This window comes from Struthio camelus, chromosome 1, assembly GCF_040807025.1.
Source record: "Struthio camelus isolate bStrCam1 chromosome 1, bStrCam1.hap1, whole genome shotgun sequence".
Classification (NCBI taxonomy): domain Eukaryota; kingdom Metazoa; phylum Chordata; class Aves; order Struthioniformes; family Struthionidae; genus Struthio; species Struthio camelus.
In genome coordinates, this window is record NC_090942.1 from 70,321,551 (window position 1) to 70,348,692 (window position 27,142).

The window sequence follows — 27,142 nt, forward strand, 5'->3', positions numbered from 1 at the left end:
AGCAGATAGCAGTAGCAGATTAACATGTGCAGAGTGGAACAACAGTAAAGGGGAAGAAGATACAATCTTTAATAAGTGGCCAGCTTGCAAAAAGTAAAAATTAAGTTCTTTTCAGTCAAGGAATAGGTCCTGGTAGATACCCAGGGTACATTTGGGTAGATTTCCCCAAATCTGTCCTTTTCCATCTTGTTCCTTCAAGTATGTCTCTGCCCAAGACCTCTCTCACCTCCTCTTCCATGTTCAGTCAGTCCCAAACTCCATCTATTAAGCCCATCTCCCCAGGCTCAGTTTCCTCTGCCACTGGAGTCCCATTCTCCTCTACACTCTGACTGTTTAAGAACTAGACTGCCCATCACTCTCCTCCCTAAACCTCATCCCTTCTCCTTGCCCAGTCATTCCAATCTGTCTCTGAACTCCTTTCCTCAGTCTGTGGCACAGACAGTCCGAGATCCCCATTCCTCAACCAGTCCTTCTCCTCACTGCACAGACTCCCAGTTGCAGTTATCCCTCCATGGACCTCCTTTCCAGTCTCTCTCTGCCACACTCCCCTTCCATTTCATTGTTCAATACACTTTGTTCCTGACTCTATTTCATCCCTTACTCGGAGTCCTGCTCCCCGTGCCCTTCTCCAGCCTGCTCCATTCTTTCCCCTCCTACACCAACTTCTCTTTTGACCTTAGCATCCCACCACTACATTTGCCATTGGATCAGTCCCAGTCTGCCCAGCCCCAAGCCTTCCATAAAAATTAGCCCCACTTTCTTGTCACTCACTACCAATCTAAGTCTCCACTCTCACTCTCCATTCCCATTCGCCTTACTTTCTCTCAGTGTGGGAGTCCAGTCTTACCAGGTTTCTTGTCTCCTCTATTCTTTCCCTTCATCTGGTCTAGCTCTTTCCCCTCCTTTTTGAAAAGGTTCCCTCTTCTGTCTTGCCTAAGGTATCAACAAAGGAGTGAGGCAGCCCAAGCGCAAGAAAGAGCGCTCTGCTCTCAGCTAAAGTATCTACTGCCATGCTATCATGAAGCCAGGTAGAGTGACTATTTTGTTCACTCTGAAGCTTTGGAGCATACTCAATTGCTGTGATAGTGGTGCATGCACAGAGCAGGTGGAGCTGGAAGATGTGAGAAGTTTGTGAATCCATAGGCAGGACAGAATCTTTGAAGAGTCTAGGAAGTCTGTATCCATCCTGAAAAAAGTACAGGTGTTTCAAAGGTGTATAGCTTGGTCAGATTTGTGTTAAATTTCATAAGGGACAGCAAACATGCTGTAGCAAACACAAAAGCCACATTATTAAATTTAAATTATTTATTTAAATAATTATAAATACATTATTAAAATAATAAATTAGTTAGTTATTATAAAAATAAATAAATTATCCGGAGCCGATTCAGAATAGGAAAATTCATCCCGGGTGGTTAAAGTTTAGCAAAGTTAAGCAACTCAGAAAAGGGCTTTATTATACAAACTGGAAGATGACCTAAGTATAAGGCAATGCAATCAGTCCCAAGTATAATGATCTGGAAAAGGGGAAATGAAGAGTGAGGTGGCAACATTTGCAGAAGACACTGTTTGGATTAATTAAGAGAAGACAAAGTGTAACTTCATTAGATCTTAATAAAGCAAAGTGAATGGGCAGCATGATTGCAAGTGTAATCCAGAGTTGACAAAGGCAAGATAATGCATATTGGAAAGATATGATTTGGTCTGCTTATGTACATTGCAGGATCCTGCATTAAATGTGATTACTTGGGAAAGAGCTTGGTATCATTATGAACAGCTCAGTGAAACCCCCCCCATTCACTGTGCAGTAGCAGTCAAACAAAAAAAGTAGTCTAAGTATTAGGAAAGGGGGGGATAACACAACTGGAGACTGACTTGTACCATTATGCAAATTTATGAGCCCTCAACTGGAATGATAAGTGCAATAACCCCCCACTCAAAAAGTTTTTTTATAAAGAGAAGCGATCCAGAGCCAAATGGCAGAAATGACTAGAGGTACGGAAATGCTTGTGTGTGAAGAGAGATAGGGATTATAAACTGAAAAAATGGAGCACGTTGGGGTTTTCTTTAGAGAACCTTGACATCAAGGGAGATTAGTAGGCACCCTGTGGAATCGTAAGTAGCTGGTACCTTCATTCTTCACACTGCTACTGGGATGCCTATTTTTCAGCACTACGGTCAGAGCTGCATGTTCAAGGAAGCTATGAATATCCTCAACATGCTCTTCACTGGCCTCTTCACTGTTGAGATGGTCCTGAAATTAATCGCCTTCAAACCCAAGGTAGGTGCTATAGGTGTGGAGCTTCCCAGACTCTGTGTGTGTGCGCATGTGTGCGGGGCAGCTGTGAGGAGAAGGAGGAGGTGAAACTTTCTGATCTGTCACCCCACCAGTAACTGAGCTGGACAGTTGCTCTCTGGATTGGAGTCTCACATGTATTTAATAACTTTTCTCATTGGAGAGGAGACACATTTAAAAAAAAAAAAAAAGCAAAGCCTATTAGTAGAGAAGGTTCCTAGTTCTCTGTTTTTATTAAGTTATAGTAGTTACACTATGTTATGACTATAACCTGGTTTCCATGCGGATTGTTATTCTAATGCTCTCTCTGACTTTCCTAAAATAAAATATAAATAGTATCCCATGATTAGTCTCCTGGCCCAAGTGAAGGTAATCAGCTGACTCGTTTTGAGCTATGGGTTTGGAAAAAAAAAAAATACATTTCTTCTGTGAGGGCTATGGCTCAGTGCTGGTTTAAATTACTTTCATTTTGAATTTAAGACTTCATTGATAATATTTAGTACCCCTGCAGGCCCTGTCTGGAAGTATTGTCCTGTCCATAGGGCCATGGCATTCTGCAAGCAGAGTTTTACCATGGCATAAGATTGTAACCTACAAGCTCTTCCAATTGATTTGACACAGCTGGTGCAGGACAAGGACAAAAATTCTGACTTTATGTAGTGGAAAATTATGTGAGGCTTTATTCTTTGGAGGGTAAATTCATTGGTGTGTCATGAGGAGTGGAATTCAGATACCTAAACACAGGTACCTCATGCCATTTCATATCTTCAAGGATACCTTGATACGTTGGGTTTGGCAGATATAGACTGAAATGTCAGTTATAATATTAGTAAAGATGAGAACCACCATGTCTAACAGTTACTCTTGTCCTTCATGTTAAACATTTAGGGGATCACAAAAGTTAAGAGCACCAGCCAGCTCTAATCTAAAGTGTTCTTGCCCCAGCTCAAAAACTTGCTTCTCCCATTCCACTGAATTCAGTCTTAGTTTTTCTTGTTTTCTTTGTTTTGATTTCCTTCCACCCAGTCCCTGTGTTCCTTCTTTTGTGCTTTCTAGGAATTCTTTTAGAAGAATCAGTTTTGTCTTGTATCCTGAGCCCAGTATCACTCTCCTTTCTCAGATGTAGTTCTCATGAAGATTAGGAGCATCTCTTGCTGTCCTGGTGAAGGGTGGATTTTTCTGTGAGATCTCGGACACAACTGTGGGAAATCAGAAGCATCATCATCTGTTTCAGGAGAGATTGTAATTTTCAGAAGGGATTTACCTTTCACATTTGAGATTTTGCCATGTCTCTTAGCAAGCAAATCTTTTGGCACTTTGTAAAATGCTGTCTGCATGGTATAAACCCAGGAATTTATCTCACAGGCTTTATAATGCTCTTCTAATTTCATGGTTCAACTTGACAGAAATAATCTTAACTATGAGGAAGGTGAGGTTCTTAGGCAGAATTTCATTTGAGCAATTGAGGGAAGAAGCCCAACTAGTTTAAATATTGATACATAGGCAGGAAAGACTTTATCTGACGTGGTTGCCTCTAACAGTAGGAAATTGGACTTGATGCGGGATGTCCCTTCTACTTTCCAACTCTTATATTCATGTGTTCAGTCTCCTTTTCAAGCTTTACTGCACAACAAAGAATTAATCAAAATTGACTGAGGGTAAACTCTTGTCCTCCAGATAGCAAAGGACTGAAACAGATTGCCTAAAGACACTATGGAATCTTCATCATTAGAGATTTTCAAATAAAGTTAGATGAGCCTTTGTTAGAAGAGGTCTAGGATATATGAGCTGCCTCAGGACAAAGAGAGAGAGACCATCTTATAAGGTCCCTTTCAGCACAGTTTTCTATGACTCTGTAATTTCCAAAGTAAACCCCCAGCTACTGCACAGTTAAAAGTGAGACTATATAAGAATTTTTCCTTGTGACTAGAATAGTAGAATATTAGTAGATTCTTCTCAGCTAAGGACAAGACACCAACCTCAGGTTGGGCCCCGCCCATCCTGAAAGAATAAGCCATGAAAAGAATAAATCTGCTTAAAGTCTCAGCCTGCCCTATGTGCTGAAAATAGTACTAACCCTTAAACTGCTAGTTTAGTTAAATGCCTTCAGGAGCATGAACATTTTTAAAAATGGAACCACAGGATCTACAGAGAAGAGGAAGAGGAGTGAACTTATGAAACAGCTAATGCAACAAAAGCATTTGCCTCCAGCAGTATATTCACACTTAATTATGCTCAGTACCAGTTCAGTGACTCATGTATGGGAACATCAAAATGCTTTGTGTAACCTCTTCTTGTTCAGTACAAGGATTTGGCCTGCAGTCTTCATTCCCTGCTCCATATTGACTCAAACTGCTCTCCAAAGAAGGAAAGCCCTCCTTCTGGAAGACCATTTGGACCAATGTGGACCAATACTGCAGGACACACTCTTTTTCTTTTTAGGTTGCACATTTGGTATTGAAGCTGAACATGCCTAGAATATATTCTAATGTGGGAGTCTCCCAGCATGGAGAAAGTTACTAGCTCAGCCCTCTGCTTGGCCAGAGCTTGTGTCTTTCTATCATGCAAGAAATAAAAATGAACAAACCAAGATGGAGATTGTCCCCAGGAACCCTAGAAAAGTGCAAAAGGACAGGATTTCACTGTCACCTGGGTGAACGTCACTGTGGCACAGTCACCATCCTCTCCTCTCTAACCAGCCAAGTTCCCCAGACAGAGATGAGATGTTAAGTGATGTTAATATTTCCTGGCTATGAATGGCAAGATTAAGTAGTTGTGAAACCTCTGCTGAATTCAGAATTGGCTGCTATTTCCAGAGCATTAAAGCCCAAACCAACCTTTGATTAAGCTGCTGTGTGTCATTTTGATATCGTGCCTAAACATCATTCTTTTCTGTCTGATGAATTCCCTAAACTGATGGAGCTGTAAGCTCCATCTGGCAACAAGACTGACAACAAGAGAAACTTAGGTAGCTGAAGGTGTTGTGTCCTCGTGTTTGTGACAGTCCCCAGGAAGATGTGGCATGAGGTCCATCACAAGCTAAACTGGCAAAACGTACTCCATTTTCTCCAGCTTTGTTGTGCTTAACTCAACAGTGGTGCTACAGCTGACCTTCAACTAAGCTACAGCAAGCAGCGCTGTAACTAACTTGTAGCTCTGAAGTAGCTGCCACAGAGCTCTCCCTTGTGTAGTTACTTCCTAAAGGCACCTTGGAATGAATTGTCACCAGCAGCAATACATGATTCCTTTTTCTTCCACCTGTGGTCACAGAGGTGTTGAAAGGGTAGCACAAGCTGCTGCTCACTCATACCTTTACCAGAGAGAATTGCTAAGGGAATGGAGAGCGGTCTCTGGCATGGGTGCTCACAGCTGCTATTGTCCTGGTTTCTCACAGAGGTCACCACAGGTACTACTCCATGACAAACAGCTTGGGGGAAGCCTGTAGTTACACCAAATACCATTTCCCTGATACAAGTACTGCAGGCAGTGTGTGACAGTAACTAACTGTTACGTGGAGCACTAGGGGTTTACTGCCACTACAATGCCACCTGCATATTACCTGTGTAATAATAGAAGAGGTAGCAGTCTCTGACTGAATAGGTTTTTTACTGTATCCAATTTTTACTTCTTCACTCCTGTTCTGAGAGGAGGCATGTCCTGCTTATTAGCTACTCTAAATAGGGAAAATTGAGAAAAAAACAAATACACAGTCAGTTCCACGACATTAAGTGTGAGCGCACATCTGCCTAACTGCGAAGAATTTATATGGGTAATCCAGCGTTGGGTCTAATTCTTGTGGTAAGAGCAAGGATTTACTCATTAAAAAGCTAGCTGTAGGGATAAGAAGCTGAGTTTGAGCCAGTGCTCATCTCCTAACACTTTCAGAAAGTATATGAAGGTGGTAGAAAGACAAGGGCTTTCCTAACTAAACCTACTGTTACTGTTGAGATTGACTGCTCTGTTCAGGGAATCCCTTTGATATCTGTCCTTTTTACTGACCAGCTTCTGTGAAGATTGTTTTGAATTTGTTTAGTCTCTGGGAGACGGAGAAGCTATAGATAGCAATGGGTTAGGGATGTGTTAGCTGTAGTTTTCCGCTGGTAGAAGCAGCACATGCTAGGCAGGGACAAGGCCAGCCTCGGAGCTCATGTACTTCTTTGTGGTGCATTTGCTGGAGAAGAGGATCCGTTCTCTGTAGTTTTTGCAGTGTAAGTCTAAGCACTGTATAAAACAGCTCATACATCTGATGCACTCAAGGCAGCAGGGTTTGCTAACAATGAACAAGAGAGATTTGAGATGATTAGGGCTCCTGATAAAGAAAAGGTCTGCTACATGCCCTGCATCTCCTTACAGAGTATTAATGTGCTGCTCTGAAGCAAAACTCCTAAACTGACGTGCATGTTTGCCTTGGCTGAAGCTCATAAACTGATTCAAGACTAGTTACTTCAAAGAGGCAGACAGTTTAAAATTAATACCATTGAGCCAAGGCCTTTTGCTGCTTTGTTTTTCTAATTTTATCAGTTCTCTAGCCATTCTAGTAAGCTGTTTTCTAGTTCCTGGGTGAAGCAAGCTGCTGCTTATTTCTGCTTTCTCTAAAGAGAACTGCTAAAGGAGATGAGAGGTACTGTGCTCTCTGGGGTGCTCACAGTTACTACTGTGCTAGCTTCTTAAAGAAGAAATCACCACAAGGAGTAGTCCATGAAGGACCAGCTGTTCTCCAAAAACTTGCCTAGGGTTTATCTTTTCAACTCAAAGACAATGGCTTGAAATTCCTATTCACAGGAATCTGTGCCATCTTAATATAGGGATATATATGTCATTTTAATATATGGGTGAATTTTTCTCCAAGAATTTCAGATCTTTCCAGCTCCCCAAAACAGTCTCTTTTATTGATGAACCGTATCTACTTCTTCTTTCAGGAAATGTTTCACGTATCTTCTTGTTAACTAGGGCAAGACTAGTAATCTGAGAGCTGTGAATTTTCATCCTATGTCTCTGTCATCTCAAAGTAGGAAGATACATCAGTGGAACTGCTTCCACGCTAGAAGTTAAGTACGTGTTCATATATCTTGTCAAATCCGAGTCTATGTGTGAAAGGGGAATCTTGGGGATTTCCTTCTTGGAATTATGACTGTCTGCGAGACTACAGATCACAAGTCTATTCCATTTGCCAGACACTGTCAGCACCTTTCTTTCATCAGTGTTTATGGATGTTACCTGTAAAGCATCTTGTAACAACACCATCTGTCCTGCATCGGATAGTCAGTTCAGTCCTTCATTTATCACTGCTACTTTTCTCTAAATTCCTTCCATTCTTTAATGCCAGTTTCATAAAACAGAGTTTAGACTTCTGTGCACTGTTTCAAACAAGTTTCACTTTCAGTACAAGGCACTTAATCCCATGTGATCCCAGGAAGGGCTATGACCTTTTAAGCAGTGGAAGTTGTGAGTGTCACTCCTTCTCCGTATCTAAGAAGCAGCATTCTCACCCATAGTTATTTCTTAGTCTCCATTAATTGACAGATCTACCTTTCTTTAGTGCTTCTGTCTCCCCAATGTATTTGCCCTTCTTCCTTCCCCTTTAAGCTCCTCTCATTCACCATTTATCAGGTATATGCTGGACAGTCATCTTCTTCTCAAACCTGCAAAATGACTCATCTGTTTTTATTCCCTTTCTGTTACTCCATTTCTAGTACACATATGCCTATACACACAGATCCTTGAGCAGTCTCTCATAAAGTCACACTGGCTGCTTCATGCTACTTGCATCCTTCTTTCTCACTGTGATCGCAATCAGTCATTCCTTGATTAGGATAGATGCTTCAGCATTTTCACACACAATTGAAATTTTATATCCTGTCTATCCCCTTGTCCCATTGACACCAGGATGGTTAATTTGGAAATCTAAAGCTTTTTGTACTTCCTCATTCTAGTAGCTTTAGAAATACCTTTATAGTTCAGCATGCTGCACTGGCATCATTCATCACAGTATTTTATTGCTCCAGCTTACATGGAGAAAGCAGAGTAAAGCTGTTCTGCACTGATACAAAAGAGTCAGGAAACATGGTTACAATTCAGTGGTCTTTGCCCAGCTCTTAAAAACACTTCAGGTCTAACCAACAGATACAGGAATCATATCTGATTAAAAATCACATGGTCTGAGATGAGGTGAATTGGAATAAATTAGTAGTGTAGGTTGCATAAAAGTATAGGTAATATAAGCATGCGTTAATTCGTGTTGGGCTATCCATGATCTCAGAACTAGAACCCTCCAGAGCCCTCGGCAGAAGCAGGGGCATCCTTCTCTCAGGGTTTGTCTACACAGTACTGATTGTTGAAGACAATTTTACTTTGCGTATTTTCTCTGCTGTGTTTAATAGATTCTTAACCTAAATAGTCATGTGGTTATTTCCTCTCCTCAACTTCAACTTTATCCTTTCTGTTTTGGAAGGGACAGCATCTAGAAATGGAGCATGTGCTGACTGAATCATCTGCCCAATGCAATAGGCAGGGCAGTCTCCAACCCCCGTTCTGCCTTTAGTTGTAGAAGATAAAAGAAGGTATAAGAAAAGCAACATGTTTCAGGATTTAAGGGTGGGAAGAAACATACGTTATTCAACAAAAGGGAAGAGTGGGCTCCATTTGATGATGAGGTTGGGTAAGAAATACTGAGCATGGAGAGAGCAAGGAATAGTCAGGTAACAGAGTAAGTGGACTGAAGAGAGAGCACTAAATAAACAGGAATGGCCGTGTTTGGGGAAAAAAAGAGAGAGGAATCAAACCTGGAGGGGAGGAAAAGCCATACATAGATAATGGAAAGGAGGAAAGGACAGAATATTCTTGCAGAGAGAAAGGTTAAAATAAACTCAAGACCCAGAAAAAGGAAAACATTAGTAAAATTGAGAAAGAGATAACTGAATTTAAAAAGTGCAAGAAAAACAGAAACAGGGCTGGAAAGAACAATGGAGATGGGAAAGGATTTTTAAATGGTTAAAATAAAAGGAATTAAAAATAAATAAAAGAATTGCATAGATAATGAATATCATCTTTCTGTGCTTCTACGTTTTACTGAAGTTCACTGGCAGACATCCCAGGTCTCCATGGTCAAACACATCAGTATCTCCATCACAGAGCCTCCCTGTGTACTGTTTCATTAGAATAATTTTCAGTAAAAATTGGGGTACAGCACATTTCCCCATTTCTGTGGATAAAACGCAGACCTGTTGCAAAAAGTTAATATCAGTGTGTTTCTTCAGAAACGCCTCCCTTTTTCACCCCAAAATTTTATCTGGGTAGAGATACTGAATATTGCTCTCGATCTTCTATTATACCCAGCAGCTCAGCTGGAGTTACAGCACAGCAGTTTCAACAAGCCCAGCAGCCCGATGACCAAAAATCCTTGACATTTCCGCAGTGCATGTCCAGACACTGCACAGCATGTGTGCAGTCAGATGGAGGCTCTCAAGAAGTTGCTGAATCAGGCCCAAGGGTTTTAGAAATAGACTAGAAAAAGAAAAAATATATATTAATTCCTTATTAGTCACTCCTCTGCTTTCCCTTTAGTATGATTACCTGTCTGCCAGGAGTTTCATGCATATCGCATGACATGTATGTCATGTGGAGATTTGACCATATGGTCTTTCATGTCCACAGGTTTGGGAGGAGGAGTGAACCTCTTTTCTAAGCCATTAAGCAAATACTAAATGTACTATATGTCAGGCTACTTTGATGTAAAAAAAAAAAATAATTGGGATAATTCTGGGCATAACAAATCAGGTCATCCCAATCGTTTATACCCATCAGTGGGTTGGAACAGAGGGTCGTCAAGGGGTCTTGCTCCTTGATGCTGCTTGATCTTCAGAATTGCTATCTGCCCATGTGTCCAGGAGAAAGAAGAGAAAAAAGAGGCTGAGAAAGTGACTGAGCCTCTTGCAGCGCAGCCTGTGCCGCAGCACTCTCACAGCAGCTCAGCTATGAGACTTTCTCAGAGAACATGGAAGGGCTTCCCTCTAGCCAAGGGCCAAAGCAGCTGCTGTTGTTATTCCAGGCTTTAAATAGAAAATGTTCAAGAGTCTGTGCTATGGACATACTACACAGGAGGGATGTTAAAAGAAAGAGGAACCACATCCTGTGTTAGAGTGCTGGCCCATTAAGTTAAATGGTATACCTGACATAGCAATAGGGCTTTAAGTAACAAACCCTCCAATCCAGTACAGAGAAAAAAAAAAAAATTAACAGGACACTCAGGGATTAGGTTCATTTGGTAACAACTTTGACAAGGGAGGAGTCAACAAGCAAATAAATGCCACCTTCTTATAAAAGTCCAGGGAATCTTCTTGGGTACTTCTAGACTTCATTCAGTTCCGTAGCAGATCCTTAGCGTGTGCAAGAGGGGAAGTTTGGCCTCAGACTTTGACAGGAGGAAAGTTGTGCTAGACTAAAGTTTTTCTATTGTGAATATGCTTATATTCTGAGATGGCATAGGCCATGACTCCACCTAAACAGGTCATACAGCATGAAAAACATTTTGTATGTGAATGTAACAGAAGAAACTAGACTGATGAGAAATGGAATTTTTCAGTAATTTGCAGCTCATAGTTGTAGTTGAATCTGAAACATTTGTAGTTGATCTGAAACATGAAAGTCTTCCTACTGAACACTGGTTGACATCTCCTAAGAAGCATACTGGTCTCTGTCCAGTTTCCTCATGGAAAGTGTTTGTCACAAAAAGGCACCAGAATTGATCCCACCTGGTTTCTTTTTCTGGTGTCTTCAAAGAAGAGGCCAAGAGTGAAATGAGTATAAAGAACAAGCTTCCCTTTTCATGCTAAAACCTTGTCCTTTCATGTCATGGTTGAAACAATTGGTGAAGAATAAGAAGGCTCTATGACCTGCTGCTTCCTATGTTACAGTTGTTGTTTAAGTGCAGGACTTCCTCCTTCTTGGAGGAAGAGGCTGACAATTTTCTACACAGAAATAGCTCCTCTAAGTGTTTCTATATGGAGTGTGTGAATATTCTAACATTGGTCAGCCAGAACTATGCAATCCTCTAGCTTTCTGAAGTATCAATGGAGAATTCGGGAGGCAGAAATAACTGTTTAAAAAGCTGAGTAAGAGCTTCAAAGAGGAAGGCCTTTTTCCTTTACAGCAAATGTACCCAGAGAATTTGCATATTACTGCAACACATTGTGACAGATTTATTTTCAGACTGGCACTTGAGGGTTTTAATGCCATTATAAGTGATCAAAAATAATGATATGACTGCACAATGCAACAGTGTGGGAAGTACTGTATTAGCTATTACACTTAATTATTTAATACAGAAAATTATTCACACAGTGTTAAAAGCCCAGTGGGATGGTGCACTGGGGTCTCATTCACAACAGCATAGAGAGCATCAGCAACAGCATGTAAAGGGAACAGTTCCAGGGAAAAGTGACTTGCTTCTCCACTCACAGAGGAGAAGTCTCAACTCTTTATCACTTCGTACAAGGTTATTTAAAGGGGCCAGAAGTTCTCAGAGATCTGAATCTTCTCCTTGTATAAGAATGATACCAGATAACAGACTGTGATACAGCCCCTGTAAGAACTTTCCGTCATGTTAGGAGATGACATTTCCAAGGCCATAGGGTCACTGGACTGGAATCTAAGAGAGCTGATTCCTCTTCTCTATCATGCATCTGGCTTCTGTGGAACTTTGGAGGCTTTAGTTCTCTATATTTCTGCTTCCCCAAGCGTAAAATGAGACTAACCATCCTCTTTTGTAAAGTGTTGTGATTGATGGATGGCATATGAAAACCAGCATTACATGAAAGTAAGCATTGTTTTGATAGCTAGCCTATTATTTTAATAACTAATCTAATCCATCTAAAACTAAACCGTTTCTGAAAATTGAGATAACTTTTAAAAAAAAGAAGCTACTCAAAAAGCTATTGATCATGTCTGTGAAGCTGTAGAAAGACTGTGCCTTTCTGCCAGTGAGTATCCATTGTCCACGCAGCAACCACGTCAGAACAGACATGTTCTTTTCGTATGGTAAATATGAGGATTGAGAAACTATTCCAAATCCAGCCCCTTAAAGAAACTGCTTCTTCATCTGTTGTCTGCCACTGCCTTATCTTCCCACAATAGTAAATGGCTCTTAACTCTGAAAGGTGTGTTGGTTCTGTTCTTACACAGGTTGTGAGTTGTGTTTTACCTCTTTTGAAATGTTCTTCCCCGGACTGGGATGTCAGTACTACTTCAGAAGACAGATTATCATAAAGAGCAAAGCCCATCCTTTTGCTCTTTTCGTAAGACTGTTTCATGATGCTGGTTTGGTTTATTGCCTTTAAGACTTATTTTTTGGCTCTCATCAAGACTTGCTTATTCTGAATCTTGAGAATTCTTCGAGTATCTACAGCTTCTTCCTAATGGAATTTGACAGAAAAATTTTCATAGCTCTCACCATACAGAATGCACTGTGTGATAAGCGGTCTGTTCAGAAATTGCCGTCCATCACATTCACATTTCAGTCTTTCCAGTAAAACTGGGGCTGATTTTATTTCTCTTTACTGAGAAAGAGTCTGGTTTCTGACTGCAGGGCAGTAATTCTTAAATGATTGCAATGTAGTTATTGTTCATGAGGAAAAGAGCCCAACATCTCCATAGGTATCACTGTAGCCGCAAGAGATCTGGAAGAAGTTCAGAAAACTTTATTTTGTTGTTCGAGGTGGCAGCAAGATAGAGAAGAGAGCTTTCCATTATTCTGCCTCCATGTTCATGCACTTGTAACAGGGAAGCCCTACACATTATTGTTCTCAGCCCTGTCTTACCCTTCCTTCACAGGGAGCTGTGAGCAATCCAGGCCAAGAGTGACATCAGGATCAGCTAATTGAATCGTCCAGTTTCAGTATGTCTTGTTATCATTCCTTCAGGCCTTCTTAGCATATAGCCTTGAAATACAGTCTTTGCTACCTCTAGGAGATGCTTCCGTAAAAAATGCTCCCATGTTGCTTTTGATGTGCTTCTATCCCAGTCTTTAGAGGACTTGTGACCTTAACATTGCACTTCCGGCCTCTGACATGTCTGAGTGCTAATATACTACAATGACAGCCTCTTTAGAGTGAATGAAAGTAGAAAGAGATGTGAGATAGTTGTACCATCACTTAAGTGGGCACAGAAGGACTCATGGGACCATCTAGAAAATATGATTCTAGTGGAGTAAGCTGGGCTGCAAGATCTGGAAATGGGAATTCCCTGCTGACAGAACAGATATGATAAAGACCATTCTAGACAGATGTCCCCAACATTGTTGATTATCTGTAGGTGCAGAGAGCATTAAAAAGTTCTCTTCTAACTCAAGAGAGTATAGTTCCAGCCTCCATAATTTTTTGTTTGTAAGTTTGTCAAAAGAGGGCTTGGGAAACTCAGTTCAGGTAAAAGGTTTTTTTCTTTTTTTCCTGTGATGGAGATATTTATCCACTAGAAGCACAGCTGAGATAAGTAACTCACTTTAGGAACTGCAGGCTCTCAAACGATAATCAGATGATAATGTTTAACCAGTAACAAACTATCTCAGAGTTATACCAGAGACCTAGAAATAAATGCTTTTGTCTTTTTCCAGATCATAGAACCATTCAAGTCCTCCAGCTTCTTTGATTCTGTCATGCAGAATTGTCCACTGTGTCCAGACAGGCCCTCAGACTCCGAGGGACATCTTTCTACTCTCAGTAACATCTTCATGTAGGAGTTGTGAGAGAGAGCATGAATCAGAGTGAGAGAGGATCATAAAAGAAAATATCAAAGTTATTTAGCACATACCTTGCTCTACAAGTTGGTCTTGTTTTCTTACTGAATAAGCAAAGAGAGGCAGCAGGTTTCTCTAGAACTGATCAGACTTTTGGAAAAGCCTGAGGAGCTGAAAAGCTTCTCTCCTCAGTCCCTGTCTGATAAAAGGTTTGATGGAGCACAGGAGGGGCTTGTGCAATTCCCCACAGCAGTGACTCACTACAGCAATTGGTAGGTGAACTGCGGTGAGTCTGTGTCTCAGAATTAATGCATCAGTGGTTGAGAGCTGATAGATAGTATGCAAACAGATGCTGTTTTCTTGCAGTCTATCAGGAGCGCGAAGCAGCAGCATCCTCCACTTTGTTCCTCCTGTATTAGGTTCTGCTAATTTCCCTGATTGCTGTTATGGCTAAATGGTATCTCTGCATAACAGAATTTGCATTATCTCTATTTGATGTTGGGAGCTATTGCAGCTTTGTAAGATTCTTCAGGTTACTCTCAGATCCATTGTAGGAAGGTATGCCAAGAGTCACAGTGCAGTGTAGATGTCATTTCATTTGATTCTGTTTTCCAGTGAGACTGTACTTTGCAAAAATACTTTCCAGGAAAGCCTCTTTTAATGAAGTCTGAGAACTGTCTGTCACAACTCCAAATGGCCTGCAGCATTTTCAGAAACATATTCAAATTCTAGGCAAGTGTCTATCAAATTGCAGCAGTTCATCTCATTTTGCGAATCACCAGCGAAATCTGCTTTTGGTGCCCTTTACAATGAACAGGAATTTTTTGCTAAGAAATAACACTGAATATCAGGAAACTAGCCCCTCTCTCTCCTTCCTATGTACTCTTTCCAGCTGATTAAGCTTAATGTTTCCCTCATTGTATGCACATACGGGTTTATTTCAGATAAACGGAGGCAAGGTTTTCCTGTCATTTTGCTTTCCTCTTAGGCCCCATATGTCTCAGTTTCTTCCTCACCACTGTCTCTTCATTTGTGTATTCATACATACATACATATCTTTCCCTTTTTTGTTATGATATTGCAGCAGCTTCTGCTACTGGGGACCATGTGACCTACCTTCAAATCCCACTCGGTGAATACCCTTGACCCTTGTTGTGTCCTTCATCTTTAGAAGCTTTTCACGCAGAGGAATTTGTTAATTTTTGCCAACCACCTAGTAAGAGACAGAAATGAAAACCTGTGACTAAGCAGACAAATAACTGCACATCAGTTAACATAGAGGTGACCCTGCAGCTCCCACAGGGCTGGATGCTCATAACCCAGGTGATACCACGATTCAAACAGCACTCCTCCCCTCAGGATTTTTGTGCTTCAGCATAGCCATATAGCTCTCCAGGCACAGCATGTTCTTATTATGGGCCCCGGGTGACTCTGAGCTCAGACCTTCAGATAAACTCCAGTGGACAATTTTTCCCGGTGTTAACAGGGCTCCTTGGATACTGCTTTTAGGATCTCATATTCACAGGAGGTAGCAGAAATGGTCTCCAGAGATTCCAGTGGTTCCATTAGTACCAAAACAACCCCCAGCAACTTTGATAGCTAACCTTAGCAACTAGGAAACCTAAAAATGATTGGCATATTCATTCTGAAATGAAACAATGTCTGCTCCCCTCGCACAAATGAGATTCCATTCCAGTCAGCTACTGCATATTTATGCTCAGCCTTTTCGTTAACTTATTGATCATGTGGTGATTCACTATCCTTTGCTACCTTTGAGGAAACAAAAAATGGGGGGAAAATGTGCTCTAATGGTGAGGTAATTTCATGCTTCCTGAATATTCAGTCCAATCCTCCTGGTCTCTTTCTGTCCTCCTTTCTCCCCAAAAGCTTCATGGGTCTCCACAGAACTCCCACAAGAGAGGGCAACTACCATTCCCCAGTAAGCCCCTGGGGCTGCCATAATGTGATATGTAATTATACAGCTAAATCAGTGTCAAACGTCTCCCTTTAAGGATAAAATATGGTATTACACTCTAAATTCCTGTACTGCAAAAACAAACAGTGCCATCAATTCACTTCCAGTCAGACCTCCACCCTCTTGGGAAAAGTATACAGAACTTTCTGGTGGGAAAAATAGTTTGGAAATACAACCTCTTTATTAGATTGAAAGCTCTTCCTTCATTCAGCTTGTCTTTCATTAGCCACCCTGGTACACTCCAGTGAGGAATGTGGCTTTGAGAGGTACTTTGAGGTCACAAGAGGCAAATCCCTAAGGAGTCTAATTCACTCTCTGTATGTACTCATAACTCTTGACAAAATTATGAGGTCTGATCCAAAGCTAAGTAATCACATGGTCATTCGTAGGTAAATGTCTCTAAGGAGGGTGGCTTTTTAAGGAAGGATTCCGTTAACTTGCACACAAATGAAGCATCTATGTTCTCTGTTTTCTTTGAGCTCTATTACTGTGAATAATATCTTCTTGTTTTTCACCCTTCTGTTTGAGATACAGAAGGAGCAGGTGAGGAGGAAAGGAAGGTTTTAAAATTCATGCATTTTCTTAATTCAACACTAGCATATTGAATATGGGGTTGAGTAAAACTGCATTCATATCCATGGTTCCTCTTTATCACTCATATAAGAGGTACAGGAGGAAGAGAAGAGTTCTCTGAGTCCACCTTACAGCCTAGCAGTAGCATGCCATGATAGCGCTCCTTCTGTGACCGCAGAATGGACTAGCCCATGACGTTCAAAGCAAGGAGCTGATGAGACTCAGCAGAGCATCCCTGGGGAAAGAACTGAAAGGGTAAATCTGGAGCAATTCCACAGAAGTTAGCAGAGTGACTCCAGATATGCTGTGATTTCACAAAGGTCCAAATCAGCTGTATGTGATGGCAATGAAAAAGGAACCTTTTCTTTCCAGGTCAGAATCTCTCCTGAGATGTGCCAACTGTGTCAGCATAATGCCATTGCTTTCAGTGAAGTTACATTACTGCAACTGGGAGCAGAATTTAACTCAGTGGATTCAGTGGTCGTCTGAGGACAGAATTTAATGTTACTTGTCACCTTGGTCTTGTACCAAGAGTAAATGCTGTTATAACAGCAGCCATGACTGTTGGCTTCTGTGTCCAGAGCTGCTCAATAAAAAGAAATTGCTAATTTGGTTACCCCAAAAATATTCTTTGCTGTATGATTGTCATCATACAGCTAGTAAAAATAACTAGCTGTCCATCACCACAGATCTAAAAGTAGAGTCATCATTTTTGTGGGCGAAACCCTGCACAACTTGTTTCTGATCTTCACCCTTGCAGCTGCCCAAAAGCAAACTCTGCTTTTTCTGGAGTTGTTTGGGTTTCTGCTGAAATCCTTAGTAGTTCCCAAACTGTGCAGTTGGAGAAGGAAATGGAAGATAGCCATGCTACTGAATGCATGTGCTCATTTGGCTGTGCCATGTGAGCAGTGCCATTGCCTTCGGCAGGACTGTCCACATGCACAGGGGCAGGAGGACTGGGCCTGTTGTCTTCTACTCCATTCTCTTTGATCCTGCAAGTGTCTTCTCTGCCAAGGTCGCATCAGGCTGCAATGGCACTTTTTGCAACTCTGTGTGATCTGTCTGTCCTTTATTTATTAAAATGTATGTGCCTCTACAATTTAATCTGCCATTCTCTCCCTCGCCTTCCTCTTGGTGAAGTCTAATTATAATTTTATTCCAGGTCCGTCTGGTTGCTAACGATGCTGGACATCACCGCTGAATTCATTCTAATATTTGTTGTGTATTTTCTAGGCTGGATGCTGAATAATAATATTCTCTGAATTTGCTTTTGCTCCTGTTTCCTTCCTCCCTGCTGTAGCTAATTGTGTAGTAATGAGTAGTGATGGGATGATTTCTCCTCGCATTGTAGATCTGCTAAGAGTTGCCTGTTATCAGGCAAAATAAAAGGCTTTTTTGCGGTTTTGAGAAGCAGATTTTTAAGTCCACTCTATCAGCTCCCTTCACTGGTGTGGAACCAGTTGGGCAGTGTCTTTCTCTGCCTCTTCTTTTTTCTTTTTTTTTTTTTCTCCCTGCCCCACACATAGTATAGCTTGTAACTGTGAGTCTCAAAGCATCCTGATAGGCAGTGTTTCAAAATTTAGAAAGAAGCTTTTTGCCAGTGCCTGTTCTATGGGATGGTTGAGCCCATAGTAATCTCAGGTTCCCAAGACTGGCTTTTGCAGTGCCAGTACTGAGATTTTTTTTCCCCCTCCTTTTTGCTTTCTGCAACACTGCCTGGGAACACAGACTTACAGTTTACCCATGACCTGACTATCTGGCTAAGAATAGCAGTCGCAGTGCAACTTGGGTTCAGTCTCACTTGGAGACATGCTGCAGCTGGGAAACAGGGAGGTCAGATTAGCCTGTGCTCACAAAACCAAAACAGATAAAAGGAACACAGAAGGTTTTGTATGTTTGCTTCTTTTTAGGACTGCAGAACAAGAGGAGAGGTGTTCAAAGGTATTTTGTGAGCCAAGATAAAATGTCTTTGCTCATGATATTAACTTGAACAGGAAGTAGACAAAGAGAAGCTTTTCTTCCAGGCTCAGCAGGACCTGTTTCAAAAGGATCCCATATCCTCATGGCCCATTCAGCAAACAGTTATGCAGGATGGGGAAGCCAAGCAGTGCAGGTTAGCATCTCCTGAGCACTGCTTAGGACAATGAGATGCATCACACAAGATATTGCTGCACAGCAAAACAAAGGTATGAGTTTAGCACATGCCAGAAGGTCTGCCATAGCTTGTTCTAGACAGCTAATGTATCAGTGGTGCTATGGCATAGTCTTTAGCAAGAGTTAGCAACAGGTCTTATGCTGAGCACATGCTAAAACAGACTTTGGTTCCATCCTTACACCTTCCTGTAGGATACACTGGCAGACACTACATTCACACTGTCATTTTGCAGTGCAGAAGTGCTTTCAGAGTAACAAAAATATCAGCCTGGCTCTGTATTTTGAGAAGGGAGCTAAGGTATTAGCAACAGAAACTGTAAGGTAAAAGAAGCGTGACAACCAGTGAGCTTTAACTAGCACATCCCCTGGCTCAGCTCTGCCCTCTCCTCTGTTGTGATGGGGCACCTGGTCATTCTTAGCACCAGCACAGAGCCTCACATACGGCATACAAACTGGTGGCTTTATTCACATTGGCAGAAGGGGAGCGATTTTTTTGAGACAATATGACACCGTTCCTGTACTCTTCCCCCAACCAAATCTAAACCCATCTGAAATGGGGAAAGGTAGTATGTTGCTAGGAATCAGAGAGATTCAGAGAGATCTCGTCCTGAGATGAGAGGAGCTCATCCTGCAATCCCTGCTCCTGTGAGCAGCCATGCTCAAAGCCATCTATGTGGCTTCCCTTCATACCACTCTCAGAGTCAGAGGGGAGCAGTCGCTAGCCTAGGATCACATTAACTGGAAAGGGGCTGCTCACACAAGTCAGAGATACCAGCACTGGCCGGCAGCTTGAGATGCAACAAGTAGACTTAAGAGGAATACCATTTGAGGTATCAGGGCAGTAATTCTAATGGTAATTTTGAACTGTTTTTGTCTGTCTAACATTCCTTTTTAATCCCCATCCTGCCTGCCCCTTCCTTATGTAGGGTTACTTTAGTGATCCTTGGAATGTTTTTGACTTCCTCATCGTAATTGGCAGCATTATAGACGTCATTCTCAGTGAAACTAATGTGAGTATTACTCTACCCTCCCCAGGATACCACCACCTCCTCCTCCTCCTCTGCTGTTCCTTCTTTCTTTCTCTCCTTCTTTCTCTCTTTTATTTTTTCTGATTTTTTTCCCTCTAGTCATGCTTTTATTGAACTTGCAGTCGTCCTTCTCCTTCTCCCAGGGAAAAAAAAAGGAGGGGGGGGAAACGCCTCCTTCTTTTTCACTTGTCATAGCTCGCCCCAAGGCTGTGACTGGTGAAAGCGCACAGAGTTTGGGGTGTGTGTGCTTTTTTTTCCCTCCAAAAGGTAGACATGCTTGAGTGTAACTTTCTGACTAACCAGGCTTTTGTTGATACCCTCCATCATGTGAAACGTTACAGAGGTTTGAGCAACCAATACTGTAGAGTGGTAAGAGACTATTTAATATGCCCACATAACCTCTTTCTTTTCTTATTTTTTTCCTCTTCTCTCCCTCTTTCATGCTTTTTTTGTTTTGTTTTGTTTTTTATTTTATTTTATTTTACTTTTTACCTTTTTTCCCTCTTTCTCTACCTCTCTCTCTTTCTTTCTCTCTCTTGTTCTTTCTTTCTCTTCCTTTCTTTCTCTTTCCTTGGCTTCTCTGCCACATGCAGCACTATTTCTGTGATGCATGGAATACATTTGACGCCTTGATTGTTGTGGGTAGCATTGTTGATATAGCAATCACCGAGGTGAACGTAAGTAGCTGGCGTCTGTCCATGATCGTGCCTGCTCTAACATTCATTTGTCTTTCCCGGGTTCTTTTATTTTTCCTCCCCCTTCCTCCTTTCTCTTGGGTTTGTTTTAAGAGCTTTTGGTTTAGTTTTTAAGCTCTCTCTCTCTTTTTTTTTTTTTTTCTGTTTTAATTTTTGGAACGACTTAAAGGGCTTTTTGACTGTTGCATCATTTTCTTTCCTTCATAAACCGCCTGGCATGAATTAAACTGTATAGCAGGAAAAGTGATGGGAAATGTGGAGTGTAAGTGAAAAAGATATTTGTGCCATGGTAAGCTGCTAGAACAGTCTCAGGCCAGCACTTTGGTCTACCCAGCATTATGCTTTGCTTCCCATGGCAGTTGAATACTCTCCACCCCACAGAGATCTGAAGGTCAGTTCTTTCGAGGTGGAACTGTGGGAACCAAGCCTAGAATCCTTCTGGTGCCCCTTTCCTACTCCACCTAGGCTTCCTCCAAAATAAATAAAAGATCAAATCAACTCTGTTTAGAGGAACTTGTGCCTAATATTTAGTTTCTAATTTGAAAAAAAAAAAAAAAGGTAGATAAATTATAAGGAAGACGCACAAAGAAAAACGACATGTCTGTGACTCAGCCTAGTTTGGTTTGCTCCATCTCAACAAAATCCACCACCAGCACAGCTGGCACTGATTGGCCCCGGTGGTGCCCATCTGAGCAGACAGGTGAAGGATTGACTGAGCCACGGAGACTGAAATGAGCGGCTGATATTCAAAGAATAAGTCACATCAGGCAAATTTTTTCCTCTGTCTTTTTTAGGAAGGTGGGGGCAGAGTGGGCTGCAAGGGGGGCATCAGATGGGGTAGAATTACAGGATAAATAAACAGGCAGGAAGCATAAAGATTCCAAAAAGAAAGCAAAGGACCCGCTAGATTTAGGAGCACGGATGAAAATAGTGCTACCAATCCAGCTTAGTGAAGACAGGAAAGTAGAAAGACTGTAAAAAATTGCTGTGAAGATGTTTAATGAAGAGCATATAAATCACGAATTTGCAAAACAATATGGCTCTTGAATAAACATTCCAGCTTGGAATTGTTGTTTACCATAGAGGTAATCCAATGCAAGCAGAGAAGTGTCAGCGTAGTTTTCACTCAGTGCGTCGTTTAGGGGAAAATACAGACAACATTTTGAAAAGATCAAAATGCTTTATTTTGAACAAAATGTTTTGGTATTTTGGTCAACTTTATTTTCTGTTATAAACTTTCTTCATTTTTCTAAATTCTAAAACAAGGAAACTGATCCAAATTGTAATATTTTGATTTTGAATAAATAAAATACTTTATTTGGCCCTCGTCTATTTTCCTTGTCTTTTGAAAGAATGGAAAATAGTCCCTAAATGAAAATTAAGGTTTTTTTTAAACATCTCTTACGTGTTCTACTTCCTGCTACAATTTTGTTCAGAACGTTGGAAACAATTTTGGTTACCCTTTTACTAGAACAATATTAAGACTGGCATGAGTTTGTAGAGGGAAATTGAAATGATCAGCAGGCTCAAGTGATTAATTTTAAAGAACAAAATAAAGCCTTTTATATGTCACCCTTGTCACAAGAAAACTAAAATGGGAACCTGGTGTTAGCCTACAGATTGTGGAAATGTTCAAATCTCATCAAAAGAGACAGTATTGTACATGATAAGTGAGGAAGTAACTATAGTTAATGGGACGCTAAACATAAGAAGACCTTCCTAACTGATGTATTTGAATCTGTTGAAAAGTCTTCCAAGTAAAAAGGAGGAAAATCCTTTTGTTTTGTCAAATAAATGGAGGCCTATCATAGTGAGAAACCCTACATAGAAAGAAAATCTAATGGTTCCTTTTGAAGAAATTCAGAGTAATTTCCTATAAATTAAAGAACTTTTTACATCAAGGTTTGATACACTTTGATATACATCTCACAAAAATTCAGCCACCTGAGAGAAAGACAGGTAGCCATCCAGGCTGCTTCTTACACTTAGAGAGAAATACACACTTCCACAGGCCAGCCGATTCCTTCCTATGTAAGTGTCTGTGACAGGTGAAATGAATTGCTTTTTGGAGGTGCCTGTCCAATGACTGTAGAGTGTCTAGGTTGTTAGGTTTGTCTAGACATTCAGCTCTTAGACACTAGATTTAAGCAGGATAAATGGCGACCATTCTCAGCATATTATAGAAAAGATCATGCTGCTGATAACTGTGCCATGTAGGTCCTGTGCAGAGATCTTCAGTCTCCAGGGCTATCCATATTGGTATGTTTAATTACCACTGACGAGGCTCCCTCTCTTTTCCTTTCTCTGTCTAAATTCAGGTTCATTTCCATGTTAGCCAAGGCCTAAAATCGAGTTTTTGGTTACCGAAGTATATGAAAAATGAGGGTGTGCCTCTTTCCAAAAAACCATCACCTGTCTTAGATGAGGAGGCAGCAGGAGCAGCCCTTACTCGTTTAGTAAGGGTTAGGGACAGCATTTCATGATGGTCCCTGTGTTTCCTCTAAAGAATCCTTTCCTTCTATACAGTTTTTACAGATTTCTGCACACGTCTTTTTATTACCTGGCATGTTTAAATCTTCTCTTTTTATCTAGGCAAGTCCTTTGCTGCTAGTTTCTAATGTTTGTTACTAAAAACTTGCACAAACTTTTGATGCGCTGATAAATGAGCAGCAGCTATGGATGGAGTTTGTTCTGAAATGTTTTGAAATCCCTTTGCACTTATAACCCTTATGGAATAAGAGAATGTATTGTATGTTGGTTTGTCCTGTCGGATTCCCTTCCTGCTAGCAGCACTTGATATGTTACATATTTAGCAGATGGGCATTGGAAATATCAGCCCATCTTGGATGGACAGTTGTCATCTTCCCAAGCAGTGTGAGGCAGTTTATCAGATGCACTTCTCCCCTTCTCCTCAGGAGCTTGTTGCTTTCTTGCTGTTTGTGGGTTTGAGCAAACCCTGCCTTGTGTCTCTGTACACTGTCTTGTCTTGTTCCAATAGACCTGGAGTCTGAAAAAGAAAGAAAAAATAAACCCCAAAACATCAACGAGCTCCACTAATTGGAGATGTTTAGCCTGGTCAGGTGCAGGTAAGAAGTTTCTGCCCAACTCATAAGAAGCTGAAGAACGTTTGTGGTAGGATCTTGGAAGGTACTGCTCTTTGGAGCTAAGGACAGCTTTCACTGTGGTCAGTTAGTGAAGATGGAGACAACTGGAATAGGTTAGTTTGACAGCAGGCCGTAGATGTGTAAGCCTGAAATTTCTGTGAGGTTCACCAGACATTTGCACTCAGAGGAAACATACCCAGGAGGTGTTAGGTGCTATAGCTGTGGTTGCTGTGGAAAGTCTTGACTGACAGGCGCTGCGGTATGTGTGTCGGTATACGCTTGCATCTACTTGTGCAGTTCCCCATGCTCTGTTTTTTCCTTTTGACGATTATTTTTGTTTTTTGAAAAGGAATTTCCCAGACCAAAACCTTCGTTAAGATATATGTGAGTGTGCATGTGTGGGTTTTCATGTGTGTACTCCATTGGGTGTAGTATATGTTCCTGAATGTGTTTGGATACCTGTGTATGGGCTACAGATCAGTGGGCGAGTGTATAAACATGAATCTGTGTGTGTGGGAAAGAGAGAATGTGTATGCAAGCATATGTATTTGTGTTCTGAATGGTTGTTGGTGGAGACATGTGGGTTATTTGGTGTGTATCTGAGTATACGTGGACACGTTTTTGGAACCAGTGTGGCTCTCCTAACGTGCAAGTCTGATCTGCTAATGGGCGGATGTTTGTATCTGGGAGTTTACTGTATGCAGGCATGTTCAGCTGCATGTCTTTGGATGAATGTACACTTGCATGTCAAGCTCAGTGTATGTTTGTTAGCATGGCTCTGCATTCACATGTAGTGAGAAGGCATGTACTCATAAGTCAGGTCCCCTGGTTGTCTGCAGTATTTCTCAAACCTTAGGCAAACCCCCACTTAAATCACCTCCATGACATGAAAGTATATCAAGTGATAATTCCATTTGCATCCAACTGCAACTTGGGAACACTTCCCAGGTTCCCCCCAGCCAGCCCCACAGACAGAGAGATGCATCTCACGCCAGTTATTACATGTGAAGGGCATAGGGCAGGTTAAAATCTCATAGATATCAGTTTCTGCCAAATTCTCTTTTAAATTAGCTTATTTTCAAACTTACTGTATGACTGCATTGCAGAGCTTTGTTTCCTACTAAGTGTTACACAGCTAACTTCCTAGCCACAAAACAAAGATTTTTTCAAAATTTTCTGTAAACATTGATTCTATTTTGGGCCACTTCTAGGCAACTCTTTAAGTAACTAAAGGGTTTGGGTTTTTTGTTTTGTTTCGTTTTTTAATCTGCTATTAAAAATGAATATCCAAGGCAGAAACCACATCTGCCATTGTTCAACTGTCTCTAAAAGCTAAGACCAAGCATGAGCTTTTGGGGATAAGATGAAATATGATGTGCTGTTTGGGGCCTGGGAGGCAGGTCCTGTGGGTTATATTTCTTGAACTTCAACTATATCCCTGTGCCTCAGTCTCCCCGTCTGTAAATTGTGGGTTCTGATGATTCCCCGAGTAAAGAAAGCGTTGTCGTTAGTGTTTACAAAACACTTTATGGTCCTTATTGGGAAACACTGTGGTGCTAAAAATGATTACTATCATAATAATGAAAGAAAGAAAATATTACAGGAGTTAAACAAAAGCCAGCAAATTTGGAATATGTCATCCAAGAAAGAGTCCCAAGCACAGGCTTAAATTTCCTTCCTTTCCTCATCAGCAGACACAGCCTAGAGTTCAGTCCCATGGAGCTGACTGACAGCCTCCTGTCCCCTCCTCTAGGCAAACAAAATTTCTCGTTACTATTTGTTGTGCTGTACCAAAAGAGGAAATCAAGCTTGATATATGCTCTGAGCTACAGTGCCCAGAGTGGTGGAAGAAAACAGTCAGTCTCTGAGCCACTGAGAAAGCTGGTAATGTCCTCCCTCTCAGTTGGAGAAAGAAGCCAACGCATCTCTGTTCCTTTTTCTTTCTTCCTTTCTCCTATCGGTGTCAGACTGAAGATTCGCTGTGACGGAGTCTTCATTTGCCACAAAAGCGATTCTCATAGCAGCTCATGCTTACCTGGATGAGTTTCTGTGGCCAGCTGAGAGTTTGTTCCATTTGGATGTCATAGGCAGTTCACAGCGTGCAGATGTGTGAGAGTTACGGAGGCGTGTTCGTGTGGGGGCATGTGTGTCTACAGAGCACCAGCATAGATAACAGTGGCAGTGGAGATGTCGTGTGTTTGAGTCTGTCTGTCTGTCTTGAAAGGATGTCAAGGTGGGAGGGTTTGCATCCACCCATGCCCAGCCATGAGCTTGTCCTCTCGGATTCTGTGGGTGACTCTGAACGGGTTTGCACGTATGGTTACCTGTGTGTACATCAGCAGTGTCAGAGAGTGCATGATGATGAGCGAAAACATTGGGACTGGTATCCACCCACCTGTTCTAGTCAGTGACCACAAAAATACTTGCATGTCTGAGTATGGCTGTGGATGCTGAAGGATGTACAGAGGATGAGGTACACGTGGCAGGTACAGAATGCAATCCAGCAGGGTGACAAAGAGCCAAGGGGGGAGTGCATGGATGCAAGATGAAAACCATCTGGGATAGGTAGGGAATTGGTGGTTCGCAGACTTATGTGAAATAATTGAACATTTCCCTGCGTAAGTTGCCTTCCTGTTGTAGCAGCATGCATTTTCTGAAGAGTGGGCATTTTCACTAGTCTGAGGATCAATGGAAATGTTTTTTTTAAATGGGAGAGGTGACAGGAGGAGAGAACAGGAAGGTACAATGTTGTGTGCTGATCTGATCCACGGTGGCTTCTGGGAGACACAGGGCTTCAGGAAGTGATACCACTATGACGAAAGTATGAGAAATCCACCTTGCTGTACTCCATCCCCTGGAAAATGTTAGCCAGGTCTGTTGTGCCCAGGCCTGCTGGATAGCGTTTTAGCATTTGTCTGTAGGATACGTAGGAGCGCTGAGTACTTTACATCTTGCATTTCTGAAAAGGATTCCAAGTACTGATAGGGAGCCAGCAGAGGATTGTAGCTTTGTTGATTGCTGAGTACTGGTGCAGTAAGGCCGGAGAGATATCGAAGCATTCAGATCCCAAGAATACTTGGAGACCTGTGCAGTGATTTCTCTTTGAGGCTCTTTTATTTCTGAGGTAAAGCAGCTCAGGCTTAGACCAAGTGCATGGGGCCTTCTCTTTCAGTCATCCTGCTTTTGATGTTAAGAGGCTTCAAATAATTTGGGCTCCTGCTCCCATTCTCTAGAATATCTGACAGCATATACTCAAGTCTCCCACTCACCTTCTCCTGCACCCTTCCCTTCTAACCTGCCCCCTTCCTTTCTTCCTTTTCTCCTTTGCTTTCCTCTCCAGCCACACTAAACCTCACAAGTTCATTTTCACCCTCAATCAATGTGTCTGAAGGCAGAGAACCAGTGGCTTAAATCCTGCAGTCCTTATTCAGGGAAAACTGCCCCAGGGCGTTTCATCTGTGTGAGGACTGGAGCAGTTGGCCCCTGTGTTGCAGTCCTATACACACACACCCCTGCAATGGGAGCAAGGATCGGTGGAAGGACGACACACATCTAGCCTGCACCTCAGTTGGGACTTGCATTCATCTCT

At 41.6% G+C, this 27,142-nt stretch overlaps 1 protein-coding gene across 8 annotated transcripts in view; it reads left to right on the top strand.

Moving 5' to 3' along the window:
• CACNA1C (calcium voltage-gated channel subunit alpha1 C) overlaps positions 1-27,142 on the top strand; it is a 451,988-nt gene that overhangs the window by 375,171 nt on the left and 49,675 nt on the right. For 4 of the 8 annotated variants that reach the window (XM_068947499.1, XM_068947488.1, XM_068947518.1 and 1 more), the window contains exons 29-30: positions 2,171-2,281; positions 20,348-20,431. In XM_068947499.1, coding sequence (XP_068803600.1) covers positions 2,171-2,281; positions 20,348-20,431 — 195 coding nt within the window. Of the gene's footprint in view, positions 1-2,170; positions 2,282-19,652; positions 19,737-20,347; positions 20,432-27,142 lie in introns of all 8 variants that reach the window. The other 4 variants (XM_068947481.1, XM_068947471.1, XM_068947534.1 and 1 more) reach the window with 2 other exon arrangements.